At 49.6% G+C, this 24,272-nt stretch overlaps 1 protein-coding gene across 3 annotated transcripts in view; it reads left to right on the top strand.

The window, feature by feature from the left end:
• PPP2R5D (protein phosphatase 2 regulatory subunit B'delta) overlaps positions 1–24,272 on the top strand; it is a 501,712-nt gene that overhangs the window by 238,477 nt on the left and 238,963 nt on the right. For all 3 annotated transcript variants that reach the window (XM_069236432.1, XM_069236433.1, XM_069236434.1), the window contains exon 9: positions 5,820–5,928. In XM_069236432.1, the coding sequence (XP_069092533.1) occupies positions 5,820–5,928 (109 nt within the window). The remainder of the gene's footprint in view (positions 1–5,819; positions 5,929–24,272) is intronic.

The raw sequence follows: 24,272 nt of genomic DNA, 5'->3' as shown, positions 1-24,272 counted from the left end.
ACTGGATGGTTGGGTAACTGGAAATGAAGTGTATGACTATGTTGGGCTTTATAATTTGTTTATGAAAGAACACATTTTAAGTAACTGCTTCAATGAAAAGTTGCATCAGTATCTGGTAGACCTAGGTCCAATTTCTCCCCAAGAATTGGGAAAGAAGGCAGACCACTGGGTCAAGACTAGGGTAACCAAAACTTCCACTGGGGGTGACCAAAAGAAAGGGGTTACAAAGACTCCCCAGGAGAAAGTGGGTGACACTAGAAACAAAGAAAAAGAGTCCCCTGTAGGCCCCCAAAAACCAGACCAGGTGGGTGGGCCCCGAGACACAACCCAAAACAAAGGTGGGTACCAGGGTAAGAGCTGGGATGCCACTAAGGCATGGTGCCATAACTGTAAACAGACAGGGCACCACACCAAGGACACTTCTTGTCCCAAAAACAAACCCCCTAGCAAAATCCCAGGGGTGACCAGTGTAGCCATTGGGGATGACTCCTCAGATGAGGAGGTCTTCATAGCCTTCAACTGGAAAAAGGGCCCAACAGGTGAGTTGGAGATTCCAGAGGGAAGTAGACACTTCCACCACCTACAGGTGAATGGAATCCCAGCCACTGCCCTGAGAGACACTTGTGCCAGTCACACTATTGTGCATGACCGGCTGGTGTTCTCAAACCAGTACATCCCAGGTGAGATGGCCAGAGTAAGAGTTAGCCCAGACAGGGTCACTGATAGGCCTGTGGCTTTTGTGCCCATAGAAGTGGGTGGGACTTTTAGCTGGAGAAGGGTGGTAGTCAGTACAGACCTCCCCCTTGATTGTCTCCTTGGAAATGACTACCCAGAGGTTAGTCAGAGCCCAAGAGAGGAACTGGTCCAGTGCCAGTCCTCTCCCAAGGATTCTGGAGTGCCTGCCTCTGCAGTAAATGCAAGTAGGCCCCAGAAGAAAAAGAAAAGGAAACAGAGTAGGAAAGGTGGACAACCTTTAGCCAAGGTTCCAGCAAGCCAAGGAGATTCTGCTCCAGTAGGGGAGAACTCCAAAAGTGGCTCTGATAAAGTCCAACCTGACCCACAAGAAGTCCTGGCTAGTCAGGCAACTGTTAAGCCTGAGTGGGTGGCTCCTCAGCTAACAGAAGAAAGAGTGGAAGAAGGGTGTTTACTACAAGATGTGGTAACCCCCCACTCTAATACAGCAGACAGGCACCCTGAACCCAAAGAAGCCTGTAACTTAGTCCCTTCCCTTGTAGGTGAAGAGCTAAAGGTGTGGTTCTGGGCACTGACAGCTGTCAGTGGCCTCTGCTGGGTGTTAGCCTTTATGGCTGCACTATCCTTGGCATGGTGGTCTGACCCCATGCCAAATAACAAATTAGGCCCCCTGACCCTGTTGGTCATGGTGGGGTTACTCCAGCTCTGGGTAACCTCTTTGGGTAAGCTAGGGGTGACCCTGGCTAAGATAAGATTAGCAGAGGTGGATACCTCTAACCCCAAAATAGAGAGAATGGGTGAAGACATAAAAAGCACAGACAAGAGGCAGTTCAGACTAGGTCCTATCACTGTGGAAGTGGGTCAGTTCCCCAGAGGGAATGACCTGAACAGGAGGATGTAAGGCAGAGTAGGCCCTGCAACAAACCAGCCTATTTCCTCTACTCTTCCTCGCCTGACAGACTAGGAAGACTCTCCCAGCTTTGGCTGAGTCTCCTGGCCTGTGGGCTGGGGGGGGCTTGTGTAAAGAAATGGCTCCCTGTTGCAGTTACCCCCCACTTTTTGCCTGATACTGATGCTGACTTGACTGAGAAGTGTGCTGGGACCCTGCTAACCAGGCCCCAACACCAGTGTTCTTTCACCTAAAATGTACCATTGTTTCCACAATTGGCACAACCCTGGCACCTAGGTAAGTCCCTTGTAACTGGTACCCCTGGTACCAAGGGCCCTGATGCCAGGGAAGGTCTCTAAGGGCTGCAGCATGTCTTATGCCACCCTAGGGACCCCTCACTCAGCACAGACACACTGCTTGCCAGCTTGTGTGTGCTGATGGGGAGAAAATGACTAAGTCGACATGGCACCCCCTCAGGGTGCCATGCCAACCTCCCACTGCCTGTGGCATAGGTAAGTCACCCCTCTAGTAGGCCTTACAGCCCTAAGGCGGGGTGCACTATACCACAGGTGAGGGCATATGTGCATGAGCACTATGCCCCTACAGTGTCTAAGCAAAACCTTAGACATTGTAAGTGCAGGGTAGCCATAAGAGTATATGGGCTGGGAGTCTGTCAAAAACGAACTCCACAGCTCCATAATGGCTACACTGAATACTGGGAAGTTTAGTATCAAACTTCTCAGAATAATAAACCCACACTGATGCCAGTGTTGGATTTATTAAAAAATGCACACAGAGGGCATCTTAGAGATACCCCCTGTATTTTACCCAATTGTTCAGTGCAGGACTGACTGGTCTGTGCCAGCCTGCTGCTGAGAGACGAGTGTCTGACCTCATGCGGTGAGAGCCTTTGTGCTCTCTGAGGACAGAAACAAAGCCTGCTCTGGGTGGAGGTGCTTCACACCTCCCCCCTGCAGGAACTGTCACACCTAGCAGTGAGCTTCAAAGGCTCAAGCTTCGTGTAACAATGCCCCAGGGCACTCCAGCTAGTGGAGATGCCCGCCTCCTGGACCCAGCCCCCACTTTTGGCGGCAAGTCCAGGAGAGATAATGAGAAAAACAAGGAGGAGTCACTGGCCAGTCAGGACAGCCCCTAAGGTGTCCTGAGCTGAAGTGACTCTAACTTTTAGAAATCCTCCATCTTGCAGATGGAGGATTCCCCCAATAGGGTTAGGATTGTGACCCCCTCCCCTTGGGAGGAGGCACAAAGAGGGTGTACCCACCCTCAGGGCTAGAAGCCATTGGCTACTAACCCCCCAGACCTAAACACGCCCTTAAATTTAGTATTTAAGGGCTACCCTGAACCCTAGAAAATTAGATTCCTGCAAACTACAAGAAGAAGGACTGCCTAGCTGAAAACCCCTGCAGAGGAAGACCAGAAGACGACAACTGCCTTGGCTCCAGAAACTCACCGGCCTGTCTCCTGCCTTCCAAAGAACTCTGCTCCAGCGACGCCTTCCAAGGGACCAGCGACCTCTGAATCCTCTGAGGACTGCCCTGCTTCGAAAAAGACAAGAAACTCCCGAGGACAGCGGACCTGCTCCAAAAAGACTGCAACTTTGTTTCAAGGAGCAGCTTTAAAGACCCTGCAATCTCCCCGCCAGAAGCGTGAGACTTGCAACACTGCACCCGGCGACCCCGACTCGGCTGGTGGAGAACCAACACCTCAGGGAGGACCCCCGGACTACTCTACGACTGTGAGTACCAAAACCTGTCCCCCCTGAGCCCCCACAGCGCCGCCTGCAGAGGGAATCCCGAGGCTTCCCCTGACCGCGACTCTTTGAATCCTAAGTCCCGACACCTGGGAGAGACCCTGCACCCGCAGCCCCCAGGACCTGAAGGACCGGACTTTCACTGGAGGAGTGACCCCCAAGAGTCCCTCTCCCTTGATCAAGTGGAGGTTTCCCCGAGGAACCCCCCCCTTGCCTGCCTGCAGCGCTGAAGAGATCCCTAGATCTCCCATTGACTTCCATTACAAACCCGACGCTTGTTTCTACACTGCACCCGGCCGCCCCCGCGCTGCTGAGGGTGAAATTTCTGTGTGGGCTTGTGTCCCCCCGGTGCCCTACAAAACCCCTCTGGTCTGCCCTCCGAAGACGCGGGTACTTACCTGCAAGCAGACCGGAACCGGGGCACCCCCTTCTCTCCATTCTAGCCTATGTGTTTTGGGCACCACTTTGAACTCTGCACCTGACCGGCCCTGAGCTGCTGGTGTGGTGACTTTGGGGTTGCTCTGAACCCCCAACGGTGGGCTACCTTGGACCAAGAACTAAGCCCTGTAAGTGACTTACTTACCTGGTTAACCTAACAAATACTTACCTCCCCTAGGAACTGTGAAAATTGCACTAAGTGTCCACTTTTAAAACAGCTATTTGTGAATAACTTGAAAAGTATACATGCAATTTTGATGATTTGAAGTTCCTAAAGTACTTACCTGCAATACCTTTCGAATGAGATATTACATGTAGAATTTGAACCTGTGGTTCTTAAAATAAACTAAGAAAAGATATTTTTCTATACAAAAACCTATTGGCTGGATTTGTCTCTGAGTGTGTGTACCTCATTTATTGTCTATGTGTATGTACAACAAATGCTTAACACTACTCCTTGGATAAGCCTACTGCTCGACCACACTACCACAAAATAGAGCATTAGTATTATCTATTTTTACCACTATTTTACCTCTAAGGGGAACCCTTGGACTCTGTGCATGCTATTCCTTACTTTGAAATAGCACATACAGAGCCAACTTCCTACAGTACCCCTGGTACCTTTTACAAGAGACTCATCTGTGTGCCAGGTGTGTGCCAACTGTGGAAACAAGGGTACAGTTTAGGGAAGGAACACTGGTGTTGGGGCCTGGTTAGCAGGGTCTCAGTCAAGTCAGCATCAACATCATGCAAAAAGTAGGGCCATGCCAAAAGGGGCACTTTCCTATACATGGACTCCCAAACTCCACTGTGGCACCCTTAAGGACATCCTACTCACTGCAACACGTCTTATCCTGGGCATAAAGAAATATGATCCCATCACTCCATCTTGATGGAACCGTTGGGTCCCCTCGAGGGCTCGCACTATCTATAAGACCTGTGGCTTCATTTACAAAGATGACCAGTGCCCCTGCAGACAAGCTCACCTTATCAAGTGGTTCTCCACACACCTGAAGGCAGGACTCCTTCAGGCTGCAGACTTAGAAGTGAAAAAAAGACCAAACAAGAGAGCGCGCGTTTCCATCTATGCAGCTAGAATCTGGAACAATATCCCTGTGTCCATCAGGACTGTTGCAAAATTGCTTCGGTTTAGGAAAGAGTCGAACTCTCCTCTTTGAAGAACACCCTACATTACTGTCTACAAAGCACTCATCACTTGCTGACTTTATGCTTTTTTTTGACTGTGCGGTGCTCCACTGCATTTGTTCTAGGTTTATGCTGTTGAAAAGCCTCTTACATACATAGACCCATGGCAGCATCTATGGCTTTCAAGAGACCTTTGCAAATGTAAGGGTTTGTTGACAGCTGCGTGGCCGATGCTGCACCTTTTCTAAGCATTACTCGTGTGAAACTTCTCTCACAGATGCAGCCTCTTTGCTTTTGACGCCTAGTCTACCTTAGGCTTCCTTCCTCCTACCGTTTGTTCAGACTTTGGTGTCCTTTCCCCCAAACTCTTGGAAAGGGGGAGAGTAACAAGGGTTGAATATGAAAAATGTCATTTGTGGTTATTTTGGTGTGCCTAACAGCTAGAAAGTACCTTCGCCCCCTAGTTAAGAATATGTAGAGCTCTATGTGTGATTCACAGGATAAATAAGGTTGACATGTACTTTTCTCGAAACATTTCCAATGAGGTCCGTATTTTTCTAGTCCTCCCTGTAATGCAGAATCCCCCAACCAGCTGTGAAGGAGGGTTAGCGGAAAGTTTTAAAAGACTATGAAGATGATTATTTACATCTGTCACTCCTGTTTTCTCTACATTTCTATTTCATTCTCACTTTTCCACTGAGTCTTTTCTTGATTTATGTTAAGTGTTTTTCTTATCCTGTCTCTTTTGGTTCCTGATACACTCAAGTTCTCTCTGCACTCTCCACCCCCTCCCGTCATTTCAGCTCGTATCTTCTTGCTTGAAGATGTCGTCCTCGCCTTTTCTTTCTCTCGAGTGTAACTCTGACTCTCTTCTCCCTCCAGTATTATCAATGGCTTCGCATTGCCTCTGAAAGAAGAGCACAAGATGTTCCTTATTCGGGTTTTGTTGCCATTGCACAAGGTGAAGTCGCTCAGTGTTTATCACCCCCAGGTCAGTACCTTCCTTTGAGTGATCACAGTGCCTGTGGGAAGGTAGAGAATTGTGTGGGGTAGGTGTCTTAAATGACCCTTTCATGTTTTATGTTAACTGTTGGTTCCTTTCACTGCATATTAGCAGTGCGTCCATTTTTAGCCTGTTGTCTAGAATTTCATTTTTCAATTCTATATTTATGAAGTAAGTTCTCTCTTATTCTAATTTTTTTATATCTGTACACTTAGTTTTGTAAATTAGACTCTACAGCACTGCACCCTCCACACTTTTTAGTTTATGAGCTTTAGAATCCAGTGAACGTGTGGACCTAAGGACTGGTTAAAGATGTGGGCGTTTTGAAGCAGGTTGGATGTTTAGGACCAGGGTGTTTGCTCACATAAGTCTGTGAGGAGTGCAGGCAGAAATGGTGCCCATCAAAGGGTTGCCCCAGGTTTGGTGCCTACCTTTAAATAAATACAGAGCGTGTTCTACTATCATTAAATGTTACGGCAGAAGGTGAATGCCTTCAAGTGCCAGTTTGTGTTGATTGCCATGGGACAGAGAAGTGGTATTTTGAGTTTCTTATGCCTCCCTTCATATTTAACCGTAGCAGCCCAAACCCTACCTATGTATTTTTTGATTTTATATGGGATGGACATGGCCCGGAGGCCTCAGAGCTCTTTTTAAGAGTACAGTAAACAGACCATCAGTGCAGTGACACTTTAGAGACTCAGCCGTAGACTCAATCTGCAGGCGATAGTCCACAGTAAGTCGGAGATGAGATGTACCTGCGTATGGTCACAAACAGCGCAGGTGTGGATTCAGTCACTTCTCTCTAACAATAGATGAATTTCTTTGACTTTCAGATGGGGGGCACGCTTGGAGTAGGTTAGCGGAGTTCAGATACTTAGACTTTAAAGGCCGCCCCTCCCCATCTGGTGAGTGGTAAGCTTGAACCTGGGAGAGGAGAGAAGGTGGGTGGCAGCAGAGCATAGGCCATGGATTGCCTGATAAACCTGTGTGTTTTTTTGTTGTTGCTAAAAAGCATGGCCATCAGAGAGGCACAAGGATTTCATCAACATTTTCTCATGGGCAGCCAAGGATTCTAATGTTTGGAGACTAAATCAATTTCCTGAGCCCAGAGAGCACTTGAATGCCAAGAGTGTGTGTTCTAACCTTTGTCATACTTCACTAGACAGCGGCAGGTGGATAAAGTTATAAACATCTAGGTGGGAACGTGACACATTCTTGAGACTGAGCCCAGAAAAGAATTGGAGGCACCTCAGTGGTATCAATGTCCCTCGACAATAGAAATATCAAAACATAAAAAGACGGATACCAGAACGTTCAAGTATGAGAACTTGAACAGTCAACATTGCTTCATATTTCATGATCCCTACCCTAGCTGTCCTCCGAGGCCACCCCCCACAGCCCAGTCCTTGCAGCCGGTCCGGTCTGTGGCTCTGCAACTGCCAGCACAGTCTAAACTCACCCTTCTGACCTGTCCCCTTTTCATACGACTGTTAACATTTCTAACCTTTCTTCCCTAGCTACAGCTACACCTGCCTTGAATCTTCCGAGGGACAGCTCACACCGCTCTTAACTCACACCCTTTCCATCCACCGCCAAACCTGCATCGTCCATGCCGTTTACTTCTGTTCTAGAAGTTTATTCTCCTTTCTTAAATCTTAACTTTCCACCCTCCAACTCCACCACTAACCCTGTCTACCACCTTGTAACCTCATCTTGCCTGCATTCAATTCCTGTTTCTGCACCCAAATCTGTACAGTTTGTGCCTAAATCTGTTAATTCCTTCTCACGTTCTCCCCAGGTAACCCACCCCACTATTAACGCTTATCTCTCCCCCCCACTGTCTCCCATTTGCCCCATAGCCCTCTGAAGTCACTTCTGATGGACGCTTCTGACCACAGATTCCTCACCTTTAGAATATTCCTAGGTGCCAAACTCCATCTGGATTGTCAACAGCAATTGCTCCCTCATGCCCATGGGTGTGACGGCTGACTCCAGGATGGCCTTGCCCGCCCTGGATGTGGTAGCGCATAGCCACGTTATGTTTACCTTGATTCAGGCTGACCTTGATTGTCATGTGACTGCTGCACCCAAAGGTGATCAGGAAGCAGAACGTAAAACTCAGTGTCGTGGAACATAGAAATGTATTGTGCTCAAGTTGACGATTCTGCGCCAAGTCCCAGTCCTGATCCAGGTCTTCATATATGTCCCAGTCCAAGCCACACCATAAGCACAAGAAGCCTTAGCTGCATTTTGTACTCCTCCTGCCACTCCAAAGCAGGCAAGAAGCCAAGCATTGGGCCTTCTAAGGACCCAGCTCCAATCCCTTTCCCTAGCTGGTCTCTGCATGCCCCAAGTTCCCCAGGCCCTCATCAACCCCCGTCAGATATAAGCCTTTAAAGAGGCCATGCAGCACAGCTTCTCATTCTAAACTGTCTCCCTGTGGAGCATCGTCAGTGGGCAAAGAGCCTCTGGGTCCAACAGTCACATTTCTACTAGCTTCTGCTTCCTGACGTCGACTGACCCCACTTCCCTGTTCATTGAAGGCCCACCGTTCCACTCTGGCCCCAGAGACCCTAGTTTTGACCGCACCTGTGAGTGCACCAAATCCAGTGGGTGCTGTTCCAGATGCCGACCCCTGAACATGCGATGCAACCAACAAAGCACAGCCTGCAACACTAAATGATACTCAGCCTCTGCCTTCATGCCAGTACAATTGGAAACTAGAGGCCTTTTTTCACTCTGATGCAATTCAAGGGCTTTAGAACATACCTCAAGATGGACAGGTGCACCTTGTACACCCTTTCACTATTACGATGCTGGGCGGTACATGGACTTTGACACTATTGCCAAGACTGAATTTGAATCTGTACGAGGTCCATCCTCAGATTAAAGTGCCTACTACACGTGGTTGTCTGCAGGGCAGCTGAAGTACTTCATTCACAACTACCCACAGTTTCAATAGAAGCAAACTTGTGGAAGTCTTACAGCCTACGCCTGCAGAGTCCGAGCCCTTGCTGCCTTTCAGTGCGGCCCTGCCACATGCTGGAATGGCTGCTTGGACAAAGCTATGCTGTGCTCCCACAGTCAGCTGACCTGGCCTTTCGGACTCTGCACCCAAAGCCAACTGCTTGGCATTGCAAGCTGCTGCTAGTGAGGTCAGCCAATGTTGCGCTTCGTTCTGTGATGCCACGCAGGGAGTAAACGTGCATGGATGCATTCTGCAAAAAGATATTCACTTCTGCCACTTAGCCTTTAGATCTTTGAACGCTCTGTCTCCGGGCTGCTTGGGACATGGCCATCAAGATTTTGCTGGCTTTTCCTGGGGAGTTTTGGAATGTCCCTGTAAGGAAATGCCTCCTTGGCATGGTTACCCCCTGACTTTTTGCCTTTGCTGATGCTAAGTTATGATTTGAAAGTGTGCTGAGGCCTGCTAACCAGGCCCCAGCACCAGTGTTCTTTCCCTAACCTGTACCTTTGTTTATACAATTGGCACACCCTGGCATCCAGGTAAGTCCCTTGTAACTGGTACCAAGGGCCCTGATGCCAGGGAAGGTCTCTAAGGGCTGCAGCATATCTTATGCCACCCTGGGGACCCCTCACTCAGCACAGACACACTGCTTGCCAGCTTGTGTGTGCTGGTGAGGACAAAACGAGTAAGTCGACATGGCACTCCCCTCAGGGTGCCATGCCAACCTCACACTGCCTATGCAGTATAGATAAGTCACCCCTCTAGCAGGCCTTACAGCCCTAAGGCAGGGTGCACTATACCATAGGTGAGGGCACCAGTGCATGAGCACTGTGCCCCTACAGTGTCTAAGCAAAACCTTAGACATTGTAAGTGCAGGGTAGCCATAAGAGTATATGGTCTGGGAGTCTGTCAAACACGAACTCCACAGCACCATAATGGCTACACTGAAAACTGGGAAGTTTGGTATCAAACTTCTCAGCACAATAAATGCACACTGATGCCAGTGTACATTTTATTGTAACATACACCCCAGAGGGCACCTCAGAGGTGCCCCCTGAAACCTTAACCAACTACCCGTGTAGGCTGACTAGTTTTAGCAGCCTGCCACACACCAGACATGTTGCTGGCCACATGGGGAGAGTGCCTTTGTCACTCTGTGGCTAGTAACAAAGCCTGTACTGGGTGGAGATGCTTATCACCTCCCCCTTGCAGGACTGTAACACCTCAAAGGCTCACCCCCTTTGTTACAGCACCACAGGGCATTCCAGCTAGTTGAGTTGCCCGCCCCCTCCGGCCACGGCCCCACTTTTGGCGGCAAGGCCGGAGGAGATAATGAGAAAAACAAGGAGTCGTCACTGGCCAGTCAGGACAGCCCCTAAGGCAACCTGAGCTGAAGTGACTCTGACTTTTAGGAATCCTCCATCTTGCAGATGGAGGATCCCTCAATAGGGATAGGAATGTGACCCCCTCCCCTTGGGAGGAGGCACAAAGAGGGTGTAGCCATCCTCAGGGCTAGTAGCCATTGGCTACTGCCCTCCCTGACCTAAACACACCCCTACATTCTGTATTTAGGGGCTCCCCTGAACCTAGGAACTCAGATTCCTGCAACCTAAGAAGAAGAGGACTGCTAAGCTGAAAAACCCTGCAGAGAAGACAGAGACACCAACTGCTTTGGCCCCAGCTCTACCGGCCTGTCTCCCTCCCTTCTAAAAGACACTGCTCCAGCGACGCTTTCCCCAGGGACCAGCGACCTCTGAATCCTCAGAGGACTGCCCTACTCTAGAAGGACCAAGAAACTCCCGAGGACAGCGGCCCTGTTCGCCCAAGACTGCAACTTCGTTTCCAAAGGAGCAACTTTAAAACAACTGCATCTCCCGCCGGAAGCGTGAGACTTGCTACTCTGCACCCGACGCCCCCGGCTCGACTTGTGGAGAAACAACACTTCAGGGAGGACTCCCCGGCGACTGCGAGACCGTGAGTAACCAGAGTTGCCCCCCCCCCCGAGCCCCCACAGCGATGCCTGCAGAGGGAATCCCGAGGCTCCCCCTGACCGCGACTGCCTGACTCCCAGATCCTGACGCCTGGTAAAGACTCTGCACCCGCAGCCCCCAGGATTTGAAAGATCGGAACGCCAGTGCAGGAGTACCCCGAGGAGCCCCCCCCCCCCTTTGCCTGCCTGCATCGCTCGAGACCCCTTGGTCTCCCATTGATTTCCATTGGAAACCCGACGTGTGTTTGCACACTGCACCCGGCCACCCGTGCTGCTGAAGGTGTACTTTCTGTGCTAACTTGTGTTCCCCCCCCCCCCCCGGTGCCCTACAAAACCCCCCTGGTCTGCCCTCCGAAGACGCGGGTACTTACCTGCTGGCAGACTGGAACCGGGGCACCCCCTTCTCCATTCAAGCCTATGCGTTTTGGGCACCACTTTGACCTCTGCACCTGACCGGCCCTGAGCTGCTGGTGTGGTAACTTTGGGGTTGCTCCGAACCCCCAACGGTGGGCTACCTTGGACCGAAACTTGAACCCCGTAGGTGGTTTACTTACCTGCAAAAACTAACTAACTCTTACTCCCCCCAGGAACTGTTGAAAATTGCACTGTCTACTTTTAAAATAGCTATATGTGATTTATTTGAAAAGTGTACATGCTATTTATTTATTTTACCTGCAATACCTTTCATTTGAAGTATTACATGTAAAATTTGAACCTGTGGTTCTTAAAATAAACTAAGAAAAGATATTTTTCTATATAAAAACCTATTGGCCTGGAATTGTCCCTGAGTGTGTGTTCCTCATTTATTGCCTGTGTGTGTACAACAATTGCTTAACACTACCCTCTGATAAGCCTACTGCTCGACCACACTACCACAAAATAGAGCATTAGAATTATCTCTTTTTGCCACTATCTTACCACTAAGGGGAACCCTTGGACTCTGTGCATGCTATTTCTTACTTTGAAATAGTGCATACAGAGCCAACTTCCTACAGTACAAACACTGAATTATATCTAGATAGCCAGCCTCAACACAACAGATTGCGAAGATTCTCCGAAGGGTGATAGTGCCTTGCTGAGTTGTCCTGCCTGGATGCAAGCCAGTGTGTTTTCCTGTGCTGTTCAGGCGTCCTTAATGGACATGCATTCTTTGGATCCAGACTATTTGAAGGGAAATGTGGCTCAGCAGAAGAATATTTTAACGCCAGCCTCATTGCAACCCATTCCATAGACTTGATTTCACCGCCAGCCGGTGTCAGCACTAATACAGGCTGCTCACGGGGTCTAGCCCTTGAAAGCAGTTCAGAAGACAGCTCTTTTTTTTTTTGTGGCTCCAAGGAACATGAGGTTGGATGGCGCTGTGGACACCACCAAGGGCAGGACTCCTCCTCCTCACCTGCCCCAATGGCTTCCAAGCTACTTTGACTTCCCCTTGCAGGACCATGCATGGGCAGTATGTGGCAGGGTTAGACATTGCCTGCCAGACTGGGTATCCCACTGTAGGAAGCTGGCTCTGTATATACTATTTCAAAGTGAGAAATAGCATGCACAGAGTCCAAGGGTTCCCCTTATAGGTAAGATAGTGGCAAAAGTAGATAATTCAAATGCTCTATTTTGTGGTAGTGTGGTCGAGCAGTAGGCTTATCAGAGGGTAGTGTTAAGCATTTGTTGTACACACACAGGCAATAAATGAAGAACACACACTCAAAGATCACTCCAGGCTACTAGGTTTTTATATTGAAAAATATAGTTCGATGGCATCTGTCGCTGTAGATACGCATGTTCTGCAATAGCTCGCCATCTGGTGTTGGGCCGGAGTGTTACAAGTTGTTTTTCTTCGAAGAAGTCTTTCGAGTCACGGGACCGAGTGACTCCTCCTTTTGTCTCCATTGCGCATGGGCGTCGACTCCATCTTCGATTGTTTTTTTTCCGCCATCGGGTTCGGACGTGTTCCTGTCGCTCCGAGTTTCGGAACGGAAAATTAGCTAATTTCGGAAGATTTTCGTCGGTATTGTTGCGTTCGGGATCGGCGTACTTAGATTCCACACCGCATCGAAGATCGAAGAGCTCCGGTGCCCTTCGGGGTAGTTTTTCGATCCTCCGTCGGGGCCTGGTCGGCCCGACCGCGTGCTGAAGAACGCCGATGGAACGGACCCCGTTCCGTTTCTGCCCCAAATGCCACAATAAATACCCCTACACAGACCAACACTTGGTCTGCAACCTGTGCCTGTCACCTGAGCACAGCGAAGACACCTGCGAGGCCTGTCGTGCGTTCCGGTCCCGAAAAACACTCCGAGACCGTCGAGCCAGAAGACTTCAGATGGCGTCCGCACCGACAGCCCAACGGGAGTTCGAGGAACAGGAAGAGGAAGGTACCTTCTCGATCCAAGACTCAGACTCCGAAGGATTCGACGATACACAAACCGTGAGTAAGACGTCGAAATCCACTCAGAAGAACATTTACAAGGCCCAGGGGACGCCACTGCCACCAGGCCATGGCTCGACCCATAAATTCGGTGACCGACCGTCGGCACCGAAAAAGGCCCAAACAGTGCCGAGATCGTCCGACTCCGGTCGAGACACCGGCACGCAGCCTTCTCGGGACCGAGAAAGTGCTGGAGACAAGCCTCGACACCGAGATGCCGGTGTGGACACGGCTCGACGCCGAGACAGCGGCACCGAAACAGATCGACGCCGAGAGGTTTCGGCCCCGAAAAAGAAAAAAGTCACCTCGGAGCCAAAAAAACACGCAGACAGGGTTTCGATGCCGAAACAAACTGCAAGCGACCCAGCTTCAGGCTCTTATACAGAAGAGCACTCGCTAACCTCCCAAATGCAGAAGCATAGGTTTGAGGAAGAGCTACAAGCAACTGATGTGGACCATACGCAAAAGCGTATCTTCATACAGCAGGGGACAGGAAAAATAAGCACCCTTCCCCTCATTAGGAGAAAGAGAAGGTTGGAGTTCCAGACGGAACAGACACCACAACCAAAAGTGGTGAAAAGAGTTACCCCACCACCCTCTCCTCCGCCCGTGATTAACGTCTCACCAGCACAATCTCCATCACACTCCCCAGCTCACACCACCATGAGCCAGGGTGACCAAGATCAGGACGCATGGGACCTATACGACGCCCCAGTGTCAGATAACAGTCCGGAGGCATACCCTACAAAGCCATCTCCACCAGAAGACAGCACCGCGTATTCTCAAGTGGTGGCTAGAGCAGCACAATTTCACAACGTAAGCCTCCACTCAGAACAGGTCGAGGATGATTTCTTATTCAACACACTCTCCTCCACCCACAGCTCATACCAAAGCCTGCCTATGCTCCCTGGTATGCTCCGGCACGCAAAAGACATCTTTAAGGAGCCGGTCAAAAGTAGGGCAATCACACCAAGGGTGGAAAAAAAGTATAAGGCGCCTCCTACAGACCCGGCTTTCATCACTACACAGCTGCCACCAGACTCTGTCGTTGTAGGAGCAGCTAGGAAAAGGGCCAACTCTCACACATCTGGAGATGCACCACCCCCAGATAAAGAAAGCCGCAAGTTCGATGCAGCTGGTAAAAGAGTCGCAGCACAAGCTGCAAACCAGTGGCGCATCGCGAACTCCCAGGCACTACTTGCGCGCTATGACAGAGCCCACTGGGACGAGATGCAACATCTCATTGAACATCTGCCCAAGGACTTACAAAATAGGGCAAAACAAGTGGTTGAGGAGGGACAGGCCATTTCCAACAACCAGATCCGCTCCTCCATGGACGCTGCAGATACAGCTGCACGGACAATTAATACATCTGTAACTATCAGAAGGCATGCATGGCTCCGAACGTCTGGATTTAAACCAGAGATTCAACAAGCAGTTCTCAATATGCCTTTTAACGAAAAAGAACTGTTCGGTCCAGAAGTGGACACAGCGATTGAGAAACTCAAAAAAGATACGGACACTGCCAAAGCCATGGGCGCACTCTACTCCCCGCAGAGCAGAGGGAATTACAGCACATTCCGTAAAACGCCCTTTCGAGGGGGGTTTCGGGGTCAAAGCACACAAGCCAGCACCTCACAAGCCACACCGTCCAGTTACCAGGGACAGTATAGAGGAGGTTTTCGGGGACAATATAGAGGAGGGCAATTCCCTAGAAATAGAGGAAGATTTCAAAGCCCCAAAGCCCCTACTACTAAACAGTGACTCACAGGTCACTCACCCCCTCCACACAACACCAGTGGGGGGAAGAATAGGTCATTATTACAAAGCATGGGAGGAAATCACTACAGACACTTGGGTTCTAGCAATTATCCAACATGGTTATTGCATAGAATTTCTACAATTCCCTCCAAACATACCACCAAAAGCACAAAATTTAACAACACACCATTCCAATCTCCTGGAGATAGAAGTGCAGGCACTATTGCAAAAGAATGCAATCGAATTAGTGCCAAACACACAAATAAACACAGGAGTTTACTCACTGTACTTTCTGATACCAAAGAAGGACAAAACACTGAGACCAATCCTAGACCTCAGAGTAGTGAACACTTTCATCAAATCAGACCACTTCCACATGGTCACACTACAAGAAGTATTGCCATTGCTAAAACTACACGACTACATGGCAACTTTAGACCTCAAGGATGCTTATTTCCATATACCAATACACCCATCGCACAGGAAATACCTAAGGTTTGTATTCAAAGGAATACATTACCAATTCAAGGTACTGCCTTTCGGATTAACAACCGCACCAAGAGTCTTTACCAAATGTCTAGCGGTAGTCGCTGCACACATAAGAAGGCAGCAAATACATGTGTTCCCATATTTGGACGACTGGCTAATCAAGGCCCATTCGTTCATACAGTGCTCAAATCACACAAATCAGATCATACAAACCCTCTTCAAACTCGGGTTCACCGTCAACTTTACAAAATCCAACATTCTGCCGCGCAAGGTACAACAATACCTAGGAGCCATAATAGACACATCAAAGGGAGTAGCCACTCCAAGTCCACAAAGAATTCTAAATTTCAACACCATCATACAACGCATGTATCCAACACAAAAGATACAGGCAAAGATGGTATTACAACTCCTAGGCATGATGTCATCATGCATAGCCATTGTCCCAAACGCAAGACTGCACATGAGGCCCTTACAACAATGCCTAGCATCACAGTGGTCTCAAGCACAGGGTCACCTTCTAGATCTGGTGTTAATAGACCGCCAAACTTACCTCTCGCTTCTGTGGTGGAACAACATAAATTTAAACAAGGGGCGGCCTTTCCAAGACCCAGTGCCACAATACGTAATAACAACAGATGCTTCCATGACAGGGTGGGGAGCACACCTCGATCAACACAGCATACAAGGACAATGGAACGTACATCAAACAAAACTGCATATCAATCACCTAGAACTTCTAGCAGTTTTTCAAACACTAAAAGCTTTCCAACCAATAATAGTTCACAAATACATTCTCGTCAAAACAGACAACATGACAACAATGTATTATCTAAACAAGCAGGGGGGGACGCACTCCACGCAGTTAAGCCTGCTAGCACAAAAAATTTGGCATTGGGCAATTCACAACCAAATTCGCCTAATTGCACAGTTTATACCAGGGATCCAAAATCAACTCGCAGACAATCTCTCTCGAGATCACCAACAGGTCCACGAATGGGAAATTCACCCCCAAATTCTGAACACTTATTTCAAACTCTGGGGAACACCTCAGATAGACTTGTTTGCAACAAGGGAGAACGCAAAATGCCAAAACTTCGCATCCAGATACCCACACAAACAATCCCAAGGCAATGCCCTATGGATGAACTGGTCAGGGATATTTGCTTACGCTTTTCCTCCTCTCCCTCTCCTTCCTTACCTGGTAAACAAACTCAGTCAAAGCAAACTCAAACTCATATTGATAGCACCAACTTGGGCAAGGCAACCCTGGTACACAACGCTGCTAGACCTATCAGTGGTACCCTGCATCAAATTGCCCAACAGGCCAGATCTGTTAACACAGCACAACCAAAAGATCAGACACCCAGATCCAGCATCGCTGAATCTAGCAATCTGGCTCCTGAAATCCTAGAATTCGGGCACTTACAACTTACCCAAGAATGTATGGAAGTCATAAAACAAGCCAGAAGGCCATCCACCAGGCACTGCTATGCAAGTAAATGGAAGAGGTTTGTTTGCTACTGCCATATTAATCAAATACAACCATTACACACAACTCCAGAACATGTAGTGGGTTACTTGCTTCACTTACAAAAATCTAACCTAGCTTTCTCTTCCATTAAAATTCACCTTGCAGCAATATCTGCATACCTGCAGACTACCTATTCAACTTCCCTATATAAGATACCAGTCATTAAAGCATTCATGGAGGGCCTTAGGAGAATTATACCACCAAGAACACTACCTGTTCCTTCATGGAACCTAAATGTTGTCCTAACTAGACTTATGGGTCCACCTTTTGAACCCATGCACTCCTGCGACATACAGTTCCTAACCTGGAAGGTGGCATTTCTCATCGCCATTACTTCCCTAAGAAGAGTAAGCGAGATTCAGGCGTTTACAATACAAGAACCTTTTATACAACTACACAAAAATAAAGTCGTCCTAAGGACCAATCCTAAATTTTTGCCAAAGGTTATTTCACCGTTCCATCTAAATCAAACAGTGGAACTTCCAGTGTTCTTTCCACAGCCAGATACCGTAGCTGAAAGGGCACTACATACATTAGATGTCAAAAGAGCATTAATGTATTACATTGACAGAACAAAAAACATCAGAAAGACTAAACAACTCTTTATTGCATTTCAAAAACCTCATGCAGGAAACCCAATTTCAAAACAAGGTATAGCCAGATGGATAGTTAAATGCATCCAAATCTGCTACCTTAAAGCTAAACGACAGCTGCCCATTACACCAAGGGCACACTCAACCAGAAAGAAAGGTGCTACCATGGCCTTTCTAGGAAACATCCCAATGCAAGAAATATGTAAGGCAGCCACATGGTCTACGCCTCACACATTCACCAAGCACTACTGTGTAGACGTGTTATCCGCACAACAAGCCACAGTAGGTCAAGCTGTATTAAGAACATTATTTCAGACTACTTCCACTCCTACAGGCTGATCCACCGCTTTTGGGGAAATAACTGCTTACTAGTCTATGCAGAACATGCGTATCTACAGCGACAGATGCCATCGAACTGAAAATGTCACTTACCCAGTGTACATCTGTTCGTGGCATCAGTCGCAGTAGATTCGCATGTGCCCACCCGCCTCCCCGGGAGCCTGTAGCAGTTTGGAAGTTACCTTCAATTATTTATATATGTATCATCTCAACCTTAAATAGGTGCATACTTAGTCACTCCATTGCATGGGCACTATTACTACAATTCAACTCCTACCTCACCCTCTGCGGGGAAAACAATCGAAGATGGAGTCGACGCCCATGCGCAATGGAGACAAAAGGAGGAGTCACTCGGTCCCGTGACTCGAAAGACTTCTTCGAAGAAAAACAACTTGTAACACTCCGGCCCAACACCAGATGGCGAGCTATTGCAGAACATGCGAATCTACTGCGACTGATGCCACGAACAGATGTACACTGGGTAAGTGACATTTTCATTTTCTTACTTTATTTTAAGAACCACAGGTTCAAGATTTACAAATAATACTTCAAATGTAAGGTACTTCACTTAGATACTTTAGGAACTTTGAATAAAAGCAATATCATATACAGTCTTTGTAAAAATGGCAATAAGCTATTTCAAAAGTGGACACAGTGCAAAAATCAACAGTTCCTGGGGAAGTAAATAAAGGTTAGTTTTGCAGGTAAGTAAAACACTTACAAGTCCGAAAGTTGGAGCATAGGTAGCCCACCGTTGGGGGTTCAAGGCAACCCCAAAGTTACCACACCAGCAGCTCAGGGCTGATCAGGTGCAGAGGTCAAAGAGGTGCCCAAAACACATAGGCTTCTATGGAGAACAGGGGTGCCCCGGTTCCAGTCTGCCAGCAGGTAAGTACCGGAGTCCTCGGGGGGGCAGACCAGGGGGGGTTTCTAGGGCACCGGGGGGTGGGGGGATACACAAGAAGGCACAGAGAGTACACCCTCAGCGGCACAGGGGCGGCCGGGTGCAGTGTGCAAACAGGCGTCGGGTTTTGTATAGGAAGTAATGGAGGGACCCGGGGGTCCCTTCAACGAGGCAGGCGGGCACAGGGGTGGGCTCCTTGGTGCAGCCACCACCTGGGCTAGGCAGAGGGTCGCCTGGTGGTTGCTCTTGCACTGAAGTTCAGTTCCTTCAGGTCCTGGGGGCTGCGGGTGCAGTGCTGGTTCCAGGCGTCTGGTCCCTTGTTACAGGCAGTCGCGGTCAGGGGGAGCCTCTGGATTCTCTCTGCAGGCGACGCTGTGGAGGCTCAGGGGGGTCGTCTCTGGTTACTCACGGATGCGCAGTCACCGGAGAGACCTCCCTGAGGTGTTGGTTTTCTGCAGGTCGAGCCGGGGGTGTCGGATGCAGAGTGGGAAGTCTCACGCTTCCGGCGGGAAACGTGAAGTCTTTAAAGTTGCTTCTTTGTTGCAAAGAAGTTGCAGGTTTTTGAACAGGGCCGCTGTTCACTGGAGTTTATTGGTCCTTGGGTGCAGGGCAGTCCTCTGAGGCTTCAGAGGTTGCTGGTCCCTGTTGGATGCGTCGCTGTTGCAGTTTTCTTCGAAGTTGGGAGACAGGCTGGTAGGGCTGGGGCCAAGGCAGTTGTCGTCGCCGTCTTCTCTGCAGGGCTTCAGGTCAGCAGTCCTTCTTTTTAAAGTTGCAGGAATCTAGTTTCCTAGGTTCTGGGGAGCCCCTAAATACTGAATTTAGGGGTGTGTTTAGGCCTGGGAGGGCAGTAGCCAATGGCTACTGTCCTGGAGGGTGGCTACACCCTCTTTGTGCCTCCTCCCTGTGGGGAGGGGGGCACATCCCTAATCCTATTGGGGGAATCCTCGGATTTCTAAAAGCAGGAGTCACCTCAGCTCAGGACCCCTTAGGGGGCTGTCCTGACTGGTGGGTGACTCCTCCTTGTTTTTCTAATTATCTCCTCCAGCCTTGTCGCCAAAAGTGGGGGCGGTGGCCGAAGGGGTGGGCATCTCCACTAGCTGGGATGCCCCGTGGTGCTGTAACAAAAGTGGTGAGCCTTTGAGGCTCACCGCCAGGTGTTACAGTTCCTGCAGGGGGAGGTGAGAAGCACCTCCACCCAGTACAGGCTTTGTTCCCGGCCACAGAGTGACAAAGGCACTATCCCCATGTGGCTAGCAACATGTCTGGTGTGTGGCAGGCTGCCAGAAACTAGTCAGCCTACACTGGAAGTTGGGTTGGTATTCAGGGGGCACCTCTAAGGTGCCCTCTGAGTGTATGTTATAATAAATTGCACACTGGCATCAGTGTGCATTTATTGTGCTGAGAAGTTTGATACCAAACTTCCCAGTTTTCAGTGTAGCCATTATAGAACTGTGGAGTTCGTGTTTGACAAACTCCCAGACCAAATACTCTTATGGCTACCCTGCACTTACAATGTCTAAGGATTTGCTTAGACACTGTAGGGGCATAGTGCTCATGCACAAATGCCCTCACCTGTGGTATAGTGCACCCTGCCTTAGGGCTGTAAAGCCTGCTAGAGGGGTGCCTTACCTATGCCACAGGCAGTGAGAGGTGGGCATGGCACTCTGAGGGGAGTGCCATGTCGACTTATTCATTTTCTCCCCACCAGCACACACAAGCTGTGAGGCAGTGTGCATGTGCTGAGTGAGGGGTCCTCAGGGTGGCATAAGACGTGCTGCAGCCCTTAGGGACCTTCCCTGGCATCAGGGCCCTTGTTACCAGAGGTACCAGTTACAAGGGACTTACCTGAATGCCAGGGTTGTGCCAATTGTGGAGACAAAGGTACAGTTTTAGGGAAAGAACACTGGTGCTGGGGCCCGGTTAGCAGGGTCCCATCACACTTTCAAATCATAACTTAGCATCAGCAAAGTTAAAAAGTCAGGGGGTAACCATGCTGAGGAGGCATTTCCTTACACCCACCTAGTCCTACTCCACTTTAGCAGGTCTTCTTGCCATGCATGTATCCTTTCCCTGCTGGTCACTGCACACGGTCACTGTAAGTCACCCCCGGGTAGGCCCTTTCTTCCCAAAGGGAAGGGTGCAGGTTCCTGTATTTGAGGGTAACCGCACATGAGCAGAAGTGCCCCACGAACTCCAGTTCCAATGCACTGGACTTTGTAAGTGCAGGGAAGCCATTTTAAAAATGTACTGGCCACAGGTCACCACCACCTGTGGTCCAGCTACATAATGGTGACTCCGAACCTGGGCATGTTTTGTATCAAACATGTCGGAATCATACTCCAATACTAAAGCCAGTATTGGAAGTAGGATTCCATGCACTCTGGGGGCTTCTTAGAGGATCCCCAGCATTGCTCCTACCAGTCTTCTGGGGTTTTTCAGGCAGCCCAGCTGCTGCCACCCATCAGACAGGTTTCTGCCCTCCTGCTGCCTGACCAGCTCAAGCCCAGGAAGGCAGAACAAAGCATTTCCTGTGGGAGAGGGGGGGTAACACCCTTTCCCTTGGAAAGAGGTGTTACAAGGCTGCGGAGGGGTAGCCTTAGCCACGCCACTGACTTCCTTTGAGGGGCACATTTTGGTGCCCTCCTTGCATAATCCAGTTTGCACCATTTCGGGGACCCCCGGTCCCTGCTTTGGCGCGAAACTGGAAAAATGAAAGGGGAGTGACCACTCCCCTGTCCACCATCACCTCAGGGGTGGTGCCCAGCGCTCCTCCAGGTGGTCACTTGATTCTGCTATCCTGGCAACAACATGTGCAGAGGCCCCTGGGAGCATCTGATCGATTGGTCAGGACAGATGACTGATGTCAGTGACCCCCTCTGAAAGGTGGTCACCCTGCACAGTGCCCATGCCTCATGTTAGGACTATTTAGGGACACCCTTGCAGGTGGGTCCCCAGATTCGACGTGCAGGACTCCTATGCAACTATCTCTTCTGCTCCTGGCCACCGGAACCAAGGCTGGATTTCACAGGAACCAAACAGGCCTGCAACTCCTGAGATGACCTTGCCTTGCAACATTGTTTCTCCTGCTTCTTCCAGCAGTTGCAACATTTCCACAGTTCTGCATCCTCTGGGGTCGGTAAGACTTCAGCTGCACCAAAGAAGCAAAAAGGAATCTCCCTTGGAGTGAAGGAGTCACGTCCCTGCATCTGCAGGCACCCACGGCAACGATGTCCGGCTGCTGAGATCTGCTGTCCTGTGGACTTGCAAAGATTCTCCAAAAACAGGTAGTGGTTCTGAGGGGTCCTCTGGGTCCTCTTTGGCTTCTATCAAACTTTGGAGATGCTGAGCCCTTGCCTCTTCCTCCTAAACAGAACCCTTGTGCACTGTGAGTCTTGCAGCAACCAAGGCTTGTTGACTCCTGCTCTGAGAGAACTTCAGGAACCAAGTAGCCCCGGTGTAGGAAGTTGGCTCTGTATGTGCTATTTCAAAGTAAGGAATAGCATGCACAGAGTCCAAGGGTTCCCCTTAGAGGTAAGATAGTGGCAAAAAGAGATAATACTAATGCTCTATTTTGTGGTAGTGTGGTCGAGCAGTAGGCTTATCCAAGGAGTAGTGTTAAGCATTTGTTGTACATACACATAGGCAATAAATGAGGTACACACACTCAGAGACAAATCCAGCCAATAGGTTTTGTTATAGAAAAATATATTTTCTTAATTTATTTTAAGAACCACAGGTTCAAATTTTACATGTAATAGCTCATTTGAAAGGTATTGCAGGTAAGTACTCTAGGAACTTTGAATCATTAGTTTAGCATGTATACTTTTCACATAAAACACAATAAGCTGTTTTAAAAGTGGACACTTAGTGCAATTTTCACAGCTCCTGGGGGAGGTAAGTTATTGTTAGTTTTCACAGGTAAGTAAGTCACTTACAGGTTTCAGTTTTTGGTCCAAGGTAGCCCACCGTTGGGGGTTCAGAGCAACCCCAAAGTTATCACACCAGCAGCTCAGGGCCGGTCAGTTGCAAAGGTCCAAGAGGTGCCCAAAACACATAGGCTTCAATGGAGAGAAGGGGGTGCCCCGGTTCCAGTCTGCCAGCAGGTAAGTACCCGCGTCTTCGGAGGGCAGACCAGGGGGGTTTTGTAGGGCACCGGGGGGGACACAAGTCAGCACAGAAAGTACACCCTCAGCAGCGCGGGGGCGGCCGGGTGCAGTGTGCAAACACGCGTCGGGTTTTCAATGGAAGTCAATGAGAGATCAAGGGATCTCTTCAGCGTCGCAGGCAGGCAAGGGGGGGGGGCTCCTCGGGGTAGCCACCACCTGGGCAAGGGAGAGGGCCTCCTGGGGGTCACTCCTGCACAGAAGTTCCATTTCTTTAGGGGCTGGGGGCTGCGGGTGCAGGGTCTTTTCCAGCCGTCTGGAAATGGAGTTCAGACAGTCACGGTCAGGGGGAGCCTGGGGATTCCCTCTGCAGGCGTCGCTGTGGGGGCTCAGGGGGGACAACTTTGGTTACTCACAGTCGTAGAGTCGCCGGAGGGTCCTCCCTGAGTTGGTTGTTCTCCACCAGTCGCGTCGGGGTCGCCGGGTGCAGTTTTGCAAGTCTCACGCTTCTTGCGGGGAGTTGCAGGGGTCTTTAAATCTGCTCCTTGTAACAAAGTTGCAGTTCTTTTGGAGCAGTGCCGCTGTCCTCGGGAGTTTCTTGTCTTTTTCGAAGCAGGGCAGTCCTCAGAGGATTCAGAGGTCGCTGGTCCCTTGGAAAGCGTCGCTGGAGCAGGGTTCTTTGGAAGGCAGGAGACAGGCCGGTAAGTCTGGGGCCAAGGCAGTTGGTGTCTTCTGGTCTTCCTCTGCAGGGGTCTTTCAGCTCAGCAGTCCTTCTTCTTGTAGTTGCAGGAATCTAAATTCTTAGGTTCAGGGGAGCCCTTAAATACTAAATTTAAGGGCGTGTTTAGGTCTGGGGGGTTAGTAGCCAATGGCTACTAGCCCTGAGGGTGAGTACACCCTCTTTGTGCCTCCTCCCAAGGGGAGGGGGTCACATCCCTAATCCTATTGGGGGAATCCTCCATCTGCAAGATGGAGGATTTCTAAAAGTTAGAGTCACTTCAGCTCAGGACACCTTAGGGGCTGTCCTGACTGGCCAGTGACTCCTCCTTGTTGCTTTCTTTGTTTCCTTCAGCCTTGCCGCCAAAAGTGGGGGCCGTGGCCGGAGGGGGCGGGCAACTCCACTAAGCTGGAGTGTCCTGCGGTGCTGTGACAAAGGGGTGAGCCTTTGAGGCTCACCGCCAGGTGTTACAGCTCCTGCCTGGGGGAGGTGTTAGCATCTCCACCCA

Source organism: Pleurodeles waltl, chromosome 5 (genome assembly GCF_031143425.1).
Source record: "Pleurodeles waltl isolate 20211129_DDA chromosome 5, aPleWal1.hap1.20221129, whole genome shotgun sequence".
NCBI lineage: Eukaryota > Metazoa > Chordata > Amphibia > Caudata > Salamandridae > Pleurodeles > Pleurodeles waltl.
This window is presented reverse-complemented; position numbering and strand designations above follow the sequence as displayed.